General features: G+C 40.4%; 1 protein-coding gene across 5 annotated transcripts in view; it reads left to right on the forward strand.

Moving 5' to 3' along the window:
- ANO5 (anoctamin 5) overlaps nucleotides 1-9,922 on the forward strand; it is a 139,579-nt gene extending 129,657 nt beyond the window's left edge. For all 5 annotated transcript variants that reach the window (XM_078148447.1, XM_021001884.2, XM_078148449.1 and 2 more), the window contains 2 exons: nucleotides 1,310-1,415; nucleotides 6,028-9,922. In XM_078148447.1, the coding sequence (XP_078004573.1) occupies nucleotides 1,310-1,415; nucleotides 6,028-6,252 (331 nt within the window). In that variant the 3' untranslated portion in view covers nucleotides 6,253-9,922. The remainder of the gene's footprint in view (nucleotides 1-1,309; nucleotides 1,416-6,027) is intronic.
- The last annotated feature ends 1,253 nt before the right edge of the window (nucleotides 9,923-11,175 follow it).

Raw genomic sequence — 11,175 nt, forward strand, 5'->3', positions numbered from 1 at the left:
AGTCTCTCCTAACATCAGTATCCCAGACCAGTTTAGGAAACCTAAGTGACCATAGGGTAGGGTGGAAAGAGACCTTGACTGGGAGTCCAAAAGTAAGGGTTCTAATTTTGGCTGTGCAACCACTAAATGGGTGTGTACCTGGAATAATCATAGACCCTGTGAAGCTCAGACTGTTCTCTATCAGATGGCAAGGTTGGACAAAATGAGGGCCAAAATCTCATCTTACCTCTGCCTGGGATTCTTCTGAAGGTCAAGAATCATGAGAAAAGGAAGCTCACTAATAATAATGAAGATGCCTCGGATGATAATGGCAGTGCTGATTTTTATTTTTGGTCTGGATTTGTGATTTAATCTATGTGAGAGAATTTCTGGTGGGGCATCCCAGGATGGGCATGGAAATTCCCAACAGTGAAGCAGATTTGCTCCTGTTCTTAAAGAGTTGACTGAGACAGTGAGAAATTAAGAGATTGTCAGAGGCCAGACATAACTTCCTGATTCCATGGCTGGTGCTCTATGTACTATACCACATAAAATAGTAACTGGTATTGGTACAGTGCTTTAAGATTGCAAAGCACCTTCTATACATTATCTCATTTGAGCCACGTGATAAACCTGTAAGGTGGGAAATAGAGGTATTATCGTGCTCAGCTAAGGACAGCTAAGTGGATTAGTGGATAGAGTGCTGGGCTTGGAATCAGGAAGACTCATCTTCGTCAGTTCAAATTTGGCCGCAGATGCTTCCTAGCTCTGTGACCCTGGGCAAATCACTTAACCTTGTTTGCCTTGATTTCCTCATCTGTAGAATGATCTGGAGAAGGAAATGGCTAACCCCTCCAGTATCTTTGCCAAGAAAACTTACACTGAGGTCACAGTGGATTGGACATGACTGAAAAATGACTGAACAACAAAATCATTCTCATCTAAGATGGGACAACTGAGAGAAATAAGAATTTATTAAGCATCTACTACATCCTGGGCACTATGCTAAGTATTTTATAATATGGTTAAGCATTGTGATACAGTGACAATGTCATTATATTTGGACTCCAAGGACAAGACTTCAAGACCTGCCTCTGCTTACTTACTTGACCTTGCTTGACCTCAGGCAAGTCACTATATCGCTTGGGACCTAAAAAGTTTCCTAGTTTATAAAATGAGAGAATTAGATGAGATGGCCTCTGAGATCCCTTCCAACTTTAAATCTAAGATCCTATGAATTCCTACAAATGTTCCCATATGCATGCCATCTGCCACTTCCTGACAAATGGGAAAACCTGCAATGCATGACCATGTTTTTTCCCCAATATAGGTATAGAGATTACCGCTATCCCCCTGACCATGAAAAGAAGTATTTACACACTATGCAGTTCTGGCACATCCTTGCTGCCAAGATGGCCTTCATCATTATTATGGAAGTAAGTCTTCCTTTTGATCTACCCCATCCTTTTGTTGCCTTTCTCTTACAATCATGTTGCTATTCAATCTTCTGCTGCTGCTTATGAGATAACTGGCATTTCTCTATGTGTTTCTGAAGCAGGAATTGTGCTGAAGAAAGTAATTGGTATAAAAAAGTTAGCTAGGAAGTCTCTAATTCAACAGGAATTTATTAATCCCTGCATGGTGCTTATTGTTATGCAGCATACAGAAGTGGAACACCTAGTTTTTGCCTCAAGAAAACATGATAGTTGTCCTGAAGTATTTGAGGAGTTATTGTGGGGAGGAGGGGGTACACTTCTTCTAACTGGCCTCCAAGGACAGGAATGGAAACATTGGATAGAAGTAATAGGGATGTAGATCGAGTTTAGTTGTAAATTCTTTTAATAACAGAACTGTCTACAAATGGAATGAGTTGTCTTGGGAGATAATGGGTTCACCATCACTAGAAGTCTTCGTGTGGAAGTAGAATGACGGCTAGTTGGACATGTTGTAGAGGGAATTCTTAATCAAGTGTGGGCTGGACTAAATGACCTCTAAGGTACCTCCAACTGGTTTTGTGGAGTAGACAAGGAAGGCTTCATGATGGATGTGGGTCTTAGCTAGGCTTTGAAGGATAATTAGGATTTAAATAGGAGACATAGGAAGGAAAGATGGAAAATGACACTAAGGCCCTCAAACCTGATAGTATCCAAAGGAGAACAGCCAGGATGGGGAGGCGTGTAGAAATCATATCTTAGTTGGAATGGAAAGGAATGGGGCGGAGTGAGGCGAAGCCTGGAGAAAGGCTGAGGGGAGAGAGAGACTGTCAAAGAATTACGCAGAATTGGAGGAGAGCTCGGGGGTCAGTGAACAAAAACGCAAACTAGTGTGTCCTCACACTGTTCTTTCATAAACCATCACAGAGCTGGAAGAAGCATTCTGTGTCATCTAGTGCAGTTTCTTATTTAACGTAGGAATCTTCTCTGTACAATGTTGCTGAAATACAGTCATCCAGCTTTTCTCACTCCCTCATAAGGCAGTCTCTTCTCATTTCGAAGCAGCCGTTCTTGTTGGGATTGTCTTCTTTATGTCATGTCACGGGTGGCAATTACAGGCAAGCCGACTTTGGGCCCAGTATGAGGAAGATACAGACTAGGTTACCTCCTTAACCCACAGAGGCACTGTACTTGGACTTAAGTCTTCACTAAAGGAGGGTGTTTTCCTTCTTTTAGCAAAAACCATAACTTGGTAGAATTTTCAGTTGGCCTTGGAAATCTGGGGTCTCTGAGTCAATGAGGATTTGCTCCCTTGACATTTCTTGTGTCTGCCCCAGACGTGTCCAATGCGCAGCCCGCAGCCCGCTACATTCCTGAGTGCTTCCTGAAACAGACTGAAATGTAATTGAGAAATATTTAACAAAATCAATAAAAATGAAGTAAAACATAGATAATATTGTATTTTAAAACTAAGTCAATATGAGACCTGCCGGGGTTCTAATGTATAGATTACTGGCCCCTGTTTCTATTTGAGTCTGACCCCACTGGTCTGTTCCAAACTTGGGCTGCCCTGAGCAAAAGTGAGAAGGGGCATAATTCCTCACTGATCAGTTTTCCATCCTTCCCAAATGGATTAATTAGATACAATTTTCCAAATTATATTTTCTAGATAATGTATTAGACCCAGCCAGAAAGTAGTGTGCCTTAAACCAGTTGGTGTAGCAGTCTGATAGCATTCTGCCTAGGCTGTCTGGCCCTATTCCTGTCCTTGCCAACAGCCAGATCGTATGCTGCCTTTCTATTTTCTATTCCCCCTTCTACTTATTGTTCCTCTCTTTTTCTATCTCTCTTCCCACTCCCATCTTTTTTCTTTTGTTTTGGTGAGGCAGTTGGGGTTAAGTGACTTGCCCAGGGTCACACAGCTAGTGAGTATCATGTGTCTGAGGTCAGATTTGAACTCATGTCCTCCTGACCCCAGGCCTGGTGCTCTATCCACTGCACCATCTAGCTGCCCCTACCCTGGCCCTTTCACACGTACAGACACACACAGACACACACACGACTCCAACGTTCACCCTAACCCTAAATGCCTCCACCTCTTTACTCTTTTTCTGTCTTCCTTCCTTCCGCTGTCTCTCTCTCTCTCTCTTTCTCTCTCTCTCTCTCTCTCTCTCTCTCTCTCTCTCTCTCTCTCTCACACACACACACACACACACACACACACACACACACACATACACACACACACCCCCAGGTGTTTTCAAACTCTGCTAAGCAGTCAGAGAAATTGAAAACATCAGTAAACTTGGCTCTACAGGATTCCATGACAAACTGACCTATTTCTGGAAGATGCCGGGTTTAGGAATCTTAATGGGGAGCTTAGAATGTGACTGTGACCCAAACCTCAGGCTACAAAAGGCATGACTGTGAGTCTTGTTGGATTTGTGTCAGAAGCAACAAGGTTTGGGTCTCAGGAGCAATCAGGTCGAGCCAAGGGATCTCCTGAGTCAGAGTACCCCACGTTTGGGGGTACACTGAGTAAACAAATGGCCACCAGTGACGATGAGTCATCTAAGCATGGGATTTAGTGGATTATCATTTCTCCAAGGGCACCTAGGTGGCACAGTGGATAGAATGCTGGGCCTGGAGCCAGGAAGATTCAGCTTCCTGAGATTCAGATCTGGCCTCAAACACTTATTAGCCATGTGACCCTGGGCTTCACCCTGTTTTCCTCATTTTTCATTTGTAAAATGAGCTGGAGAAGGAAATGGCAAACCACTTCAGTATCTTGGCCAAGAAAACCCAAAAATTACTGAACAATAAACAACAAAATCATTTCAACAGTGGTTCCTCAAGGAAGTAGCAAGCCAGCCACTAATATACACAAATCAGTAGAAGTTCAGACTTCTTCCCAGGACTGCTCACTATAGTTTTCAAAGCTGTAAATGGAATTTTTTTCAATAAACAAATATTATTTCACTCCCTCATACCTCTCCACATTCCACTGGGGAAAAAAATGGCAGAACCCTTGTAACAATATGCCTAGTCATGTAAAACCAATTTCCACATTGGCCATGTTCAACAATGTATGTCTCATTCTGCATAGTGAGCCTATCACTTCTCTGGCAGGATGTGGGCAATGTTCTCCGTTATCAGTACTCTGGAATCATGATGGCACTGGAATGATCAGAGGGGTTTTTTTGAGTCTTTCAAAGTTGTTCATTTTTTCCAATAGTATCATTGTTCTGTAATTTGTTTTCTTCTCATCTTGCTTTCTTTTTATCAGTTCACACATGTCTTTCTCAACCCATCCCTTTGGTCATTTCTTGTGGCACAGCAGTATTCTAATACATTTCTACAGTGATTTGTCCAGTCTTTCTCACTTGATGGGTACCGTCATTATATTGCGAGCTCCCTATTAAATTGTGAGCTCCTTGAGGGCAGGGACTGTCTTTTGCCTCTTTTTGGATCCCCAGCACTTAGCATAGTGCCTGGCACATGGTAGGTGCTTAATAAATGCTTATTAAGTGACTGACACTCCCCTCCCCTTAGTTTTCAATTCTTTTCCACTAGAAATAGAACTGTACTTAAGATCTCTGACCCATCATAATCTCAGAGACAAAGGTAGGATTAATTCAATTTTCAAAATGAGATTTAAGTTTTTTGGACATAGGACAATGGAGAAATTTGTTTTGTAAGACTTGTGTGTATATATGTATATGTGTTTATATATTATGAAGATTTTGTTTTTCTTTTCTTTTAAATTGAGTGTAATGAGAGAGGAAAAAAACTTAACTTAAAAATAAATAAAATGGAAAAAAAATGGACTTTTATGCTATATTTTGAGATCAACTATAATGAGTTCCTCCCCTATCATTTCCCCCATCTTTTCTTTTGATAATTTTGCTTGGATATTTTTTTCAAGGAAATTTTATTATTTTAATTGACTTTTACAAAGTATCCATTTGGCATTTTAATTGATACCGAATTAGGCTATGAACTGGAATGTTCTGGCCAGAATGACCACCTTTTGGGAATGGCCTAAAGAAGTCCCTATGGAGGTAGGGCTTTACGGTTCCTTTCAACTCTGAGCTTCCTGTGACTCTTTGGCATTTCTGCTACCCACCTTGTAATTGTCTGGTTCTTCTGTTATTTTGTAAATCACTTATGGTGCTGATGTAACTTCTAGAGTGAAATGTCCATTCCAGCCTCCTTGGCTCAGTTTTGTTTAGGCAGTCCTTTTTTTTTTTTTTAAAAGAATATTGGCTTTAGTTGCTAGTAGGTTGGGTTGCTGAGTGTGTAGCTGGGTGTGCTTAGGGGGCTTAATCTCTTTGAATATGGAAAATTCTTGTAAAAACATTAATGGGAATAACAAAACAAATCCCAGTAAGGCAGAAGGTGGTATACTAGAAATAACATTGGATCGAGAACCTGGAATCTTAGATTCAAATTCCAGCTGTTTGCTCTGTTGGCAAGGCATTTGGTTTCTCCAGGCCTTAGTATGCCACCTTGAAAACAAGGCCATTTGGAAAGATGGCCTCTAAAGTTCTCCAGTTGTACGATTGTGCTGAAGTGCTGTCTCTGTCTTTTTTTATTCTTTTAATTCTTCTTCTAGCACATTGTTTTTATTGTCAAATTCTTTGTGGCCTGGATGATCCCTGACGTCCCCTCAGAAGTGAAAGCCCGAATCAAACGAGAGAAGTTCCTGACCATCCAAATCCTCCATGAGTATGAGCTCAACAAACTCAAGGAGAATCTGTGCAATAGGACAGATTATCAAGTGGAGAAGGAAGTTATCGCCACAGAAGGGAAAAGGGAGCTGGCCCAGGTGATGGCATAGCCAAGGAACCCAACTGTCGCCTGGTGGCCTGACTTGCTTCAATTCTCTGGGATGTGGCTCTGGGCCAGGAACCAGATGTGCATTTGGGTCCTTCATTTTTTTTACCCAAAGATTTTGAACTCTTATAGAAGTCACTGGTCCCAAGCTTTGCCATATTGGAAACCCGTTGTAACTCCACGGTGCCAGCTCTCATCACATGCTATTTTATGGATTTCTGTTTATAACTGTTAAAGTGTGTGTCCAGAATCCAGTTATTAGAAGATCATGGAGCAGCAACAGCTGCTTAAGTCAGAATTGTCATGGTAAGGCAACATTTCACCCTCCAGAACATCGCCATGTTATCAAAAACTTCCGTCCTCTAGAACATTTTGTACACCTTGGTCTTCCTATTGAGTGATTGTAAGACAAAAAATAAAAAGGAAAGGACTGTGTCTAACAAAGCATTCACATCTTGCCATTTACCCAAAGAACTAAAATCATTTGATTTAAAAGAAACACACACACACACACACACACACACACACACACATTGCAAAAATTAAGAAGACTAAATCAGGTAAAACATGATTTTTTTGGGGGCCCAGTGCTTAAATTTAATGAATTAAATGTCCACTAAAATCCAGGAAGGCTGGCCTTCCAGGAAATTTCAGAATTGTTTTTCCCAAAGACAGACTTTTTAGCATTACAAAGAACTAACCCACCCCAGTTCTTGAATGCTGTTGTCTCTAACCTGGGAATCAGGCATGCTTTGGTGTGTTGAATTTCTGTGAGTCTTCACAAGTATAAAATGGGTTGTATAGAAGCTAATGTCTTATCTTAATATTTAAAGAAATCAAGACAATGTATATTAATGTATCTGCTCTCTTTAAAGTTATGAAGTTGGTAGAATTATTCTTACTGAAGCCTTGCCTTCCAGAATGCTTCTCTCGCCTCATGGAGCCATTTTTGCATACTGTCAGACGGTAGCATTAGCCATGTGTATCAGTTGGCCATAAGCTGTTTATGAGATGTATACTTGTGAAACAACTTCAAGCCTTTGAAAAATGATTTCACAACGTTTTCTATGGCTGTAACAGCCTGTACTGTGCTCAGTGCCTTTTTTTCTATGTATTTCATACATATGAAATGAAAGTGTTGGTCCTTGAGTAAATACCCTGTATTCTATTTCAAACACAAGCCTACAGAACTTGAGAAGTGATCAACCTAACAGTGAATGTCCTGTGCTGTCTGTGGAGGTGGAGTGACTTGTTAACTGAATCAGTAATATACTTCTTGTATATTCTTCCCAAAATTAAGTGTAAGGTACACCTTATTCATGTTAGTAGGTGTCCTTGAGCCTAAATCTCACGCACACACATACACACACACACACATATATATATATATATATATACACACACACACACACACACATATGTGTATACGTGCCTAAATATACACACTGTGTGCACATAATTTACACACATTTAAAATAGAGGAACCGTTCAGTTTGGTACTAGTTGAATCCTTAGTTCCTAGCTTGTGCTCAGTTCCAAATGAATGACCTTTTTCTGTCCTGGGACATCATCAAAATTTTTGGCCAGAAAAACTCTGACAGAATTTCTTGGATTTTCCAAGTTAATTACTTACCTCCTCCAGCACACAACGTACTTTTGCTGCCATCCAAGAAGTGGCAAATGGCCATGGGCTAATTCCCCAATAACTGATGCTTTGGAGTTTTCATATCACAAGTCAGGGTCTCATAAATCCCAAGACAGCCCCTCCCGCACACCCTTTCCACGGTGCTCCCGCCATCATCCCTACTTGTCAATCACCAATTAAGATCGTGCCATCAGTTGGGCTGACTGTTAAATTTTTTGTATAAATCTAAATGAGCTACTGTTCTTTGTAGATCTAACATGCAGGCTTATTGAGCCGCTTGAGAACCAACCTGGTATTAAGTGCAATAAGCCACCAATGGGTTTCCTTTATGCCAACTTGTATGCTGCTAATGTATTGTACGTGATTCATTCACCATGTTGTTTTTTCTCGCTTGTATATCATTTTGAGTTTATTCTGCTTAAATGGTTTCCGACTCAGCTTCATGAAGCAAAGCAAATCCCATGAAAGTGCCACCTTTGCAATGTGAATTGGAAAGCAAAGACAGATTCTTGTTTAGGTAAGCTGTGCATGAAGTGACCACAGATCAGAGAAAACATTTTAAAAAAATACCCCAAAATGAGGCACTTATAGTGCCAGGTGGACTTTTCATTTTGAAAGAGAGATTTTGGAGAATTTTGGAGATTTTGGAGAATACAGGGTGCCCCAAAATATATGCTGAGACTTTTGTCCCTTTAAAGGGACACCTTATACTTTGTACTTATGGTTAATTCTTCTTTCTAGAGGGATCTCCTTATTCTAGGGGTTGCAAAAGAAACTCTGAAGCTTGCCTCAGGTTAATAAATTCTACCCCAGACTAAATTTTTCTTTTGAGAGAGTCTATTTAGCAAGCAGTATATGATGGTTGACTTCTGATGGAGGCCTTCAACATTTGGTTGGATTATCCTTAGTTATCAATGAAGCTGATGGCTGTATTTTCACTAGTAGTCCAGGTATTGTTACATGCTGACCCCCGCTTGATATTTTGCAAGAGTCAAAACAGGTATGTGACTGCATTCACACACTCCTTTCTAATCACCCTTGTCCCCCACCATTACTTTTTTTTTTTATTTTCACAAAAATATAGACCACAAAACACTAACATCATGACATCACCCAGAAGGGAGAGTCTGGATTGTGTGAAATTCCTTTTCCTGCTTCCATGGCTCCCCTGCTTAGCATACATTATCACGTTCAATCAAGGTGTTACAAGAATAGCATGTACTGTATTTGTGTATTGATGGGATGAGTTCCTTCTTATTAAGTTGACTCAAACGTCAAAGGGCTTTTCAACTTTAGGGTCTAAGCAGGGATATAATTTTCCTGGCTTTTAAGACTGTAAATAAATACATAGCAAAAAGTGTCCTTTAATTCAAGGGGGAAATGATCCTGTAGGGCTTCACTGCAGCGTTTGGCCTAGCTACCACACTTGGCCTCCCTCAACGGCCTCAAGAGAAAAAAATGTGCTGATTGAATAAGATTATTGATGGCTGGACACTCTTAGTTTAAGAAAAAAGAAACACTGATGGGGGAGGTTTTAGTTTTTATTGAACAGACACAAAGTGTCTGCTATTGAAGAAGATGGAATGTTAGGAACTAGCTATGGAATCATGAAGGAAGTATCCTACCATGCAACACTATATCCTTTTCATAGCCATTTTCTTTTGTTTGTTTACTGCTCTTTTGCCATTGTACATGACCATTCGAAATGTTTTGGCTTTTTCCAATCAAAGAAATAAGTCATCTGGGCAGGGAAGGAGGGGATTATGGGAAAGGAGAGACTATCCTATCTGTTGCAGTCATGCACTTCCCTGCCTGGATTCCAGAACGTAATGTTGTTGTTGTTGTTGATTGTGAGTAGTTGGTGGGTCATTTTGCTATTCTGTGGTACCTTGATGATGAGTCTGCCTCATTGCACCCCACCTCCCTGTTTTATTTTTTATGTAAATGTTGCTTTCAGTCAATCTGTAAGGAAATTTCAGGAGATGTGAATTCAGTGGGTAAATAAAGCAACATTTAATTTTTTTTTAAACTGTGCTTTTGATAACATTTTAATTTGTGTGTATGTGTTTGATAATAAAATGTCAGTGGTCTTTTGACTTGGCCTGGGTGCCCTGGAAAGGTGCTTTACCACCTTGAAAATGTCAGAAGAAATATTAGACATCATCTCATCCAACCTCATTTAGGCAAGGAAACTGATCTCTAGAGAAGGGAGGTTGTGTTTCTAAGGTTGTATGCTAAAGCCTGGGCTAACTAGACCCTAAATCACTTGTGAATCATAGGCCAATGCTCTTTCTACAGTACCATTCTGTCTTGACTACAAGTATATTCAAATTTATGGAAACGTTGAAACCCTGTTAACCTTCTTTGGCTGGGGGGAGGGAAGGAAACACATGGAAGAAACAGAAAAAAATAGGTAAAATTTTTTGAAAGTGCTGTTTACAAGTCTGAAGTCACTTTGTGACTTGACACTGTTTAACGTATAAATTGGTTTGCTCACAAACTTATCATAGATAATCTAAGAGTTGGAAAGACTGAAGAGGTCATATGGTCCAAATTCTCTCCAACACCATTGCCAAGTCATCATCTATTCTCACTTTTAAGACTTCTGAGATTGAGACGCTCATTACCTCCCAAGAAAGAGCCATTCACTTTTGGAAAGCTCCAGTTTGTAGGACATGACACCCAAATCTTGTCTTTTGGCAGTCTCCACCTGTTGTGCCCCTCTCTTTGGTTATTTATACTTAGTTCTTCCCTCTTAGGCCAAGCAGAACCAGTCAATTACCTCTTTCACAGGACAATTCTTTAAATACTGAAAAATAGCTATTATAGCTCCCTTGGGCTTTCTCCAAACTACACGTCCCTAGTTCCTTCAGCCAACTCTTAATCATGTGGTCTTCAGTCTCTTCGCTCTGCCGGGTGACTTCCTCTGGCCTGTGAACTTTTCAAAGTTTGTCCTAAAAGGTGGCAGCCTGGATAAAACAGGGCAGAGTATGTAACAGCAGACTTCCTGTATTTCTTGCCTTGGATATTTCCTCCCTTTGTGTAGCCTAAAATCAGGTAAACTTGGTTGGCCATGTGTCTGGGGTTCATGTCCCTCCTGTCACACATACTGATTGTGTGACCATTGGCAATATAACCATATTGAGTGGGCCCTGGACCCCTTCAGCTGTTCAGTAAAGTTTATAGACCCTTTCTTAGAATAATGTTTTTCAATTCATTAAGTACATGGGATTACAAAGAAAATCTCATATTATGTATATGTGTGTATATGTATTTTAAAAG

The sequence above is a fragment of the Phascolarctos cinereus genome, unplaced genomic scaffold (genome assembly GCF_003287225.1).
Source record: "Phascolarctos cinereus isolate Bilbo 61053 unplaced genomic scaffold, phaCin_HiC Scaffold_9;HRSCAF=440, whole genome shotgun sequence".
Classification (NCBI taxonomy): Eukaryota; Metazoa; Chordata; class Mammalia; order Diprotodontia; family Phascolarctidae; genus Phascolarctos; species Phascolarctos cinereus.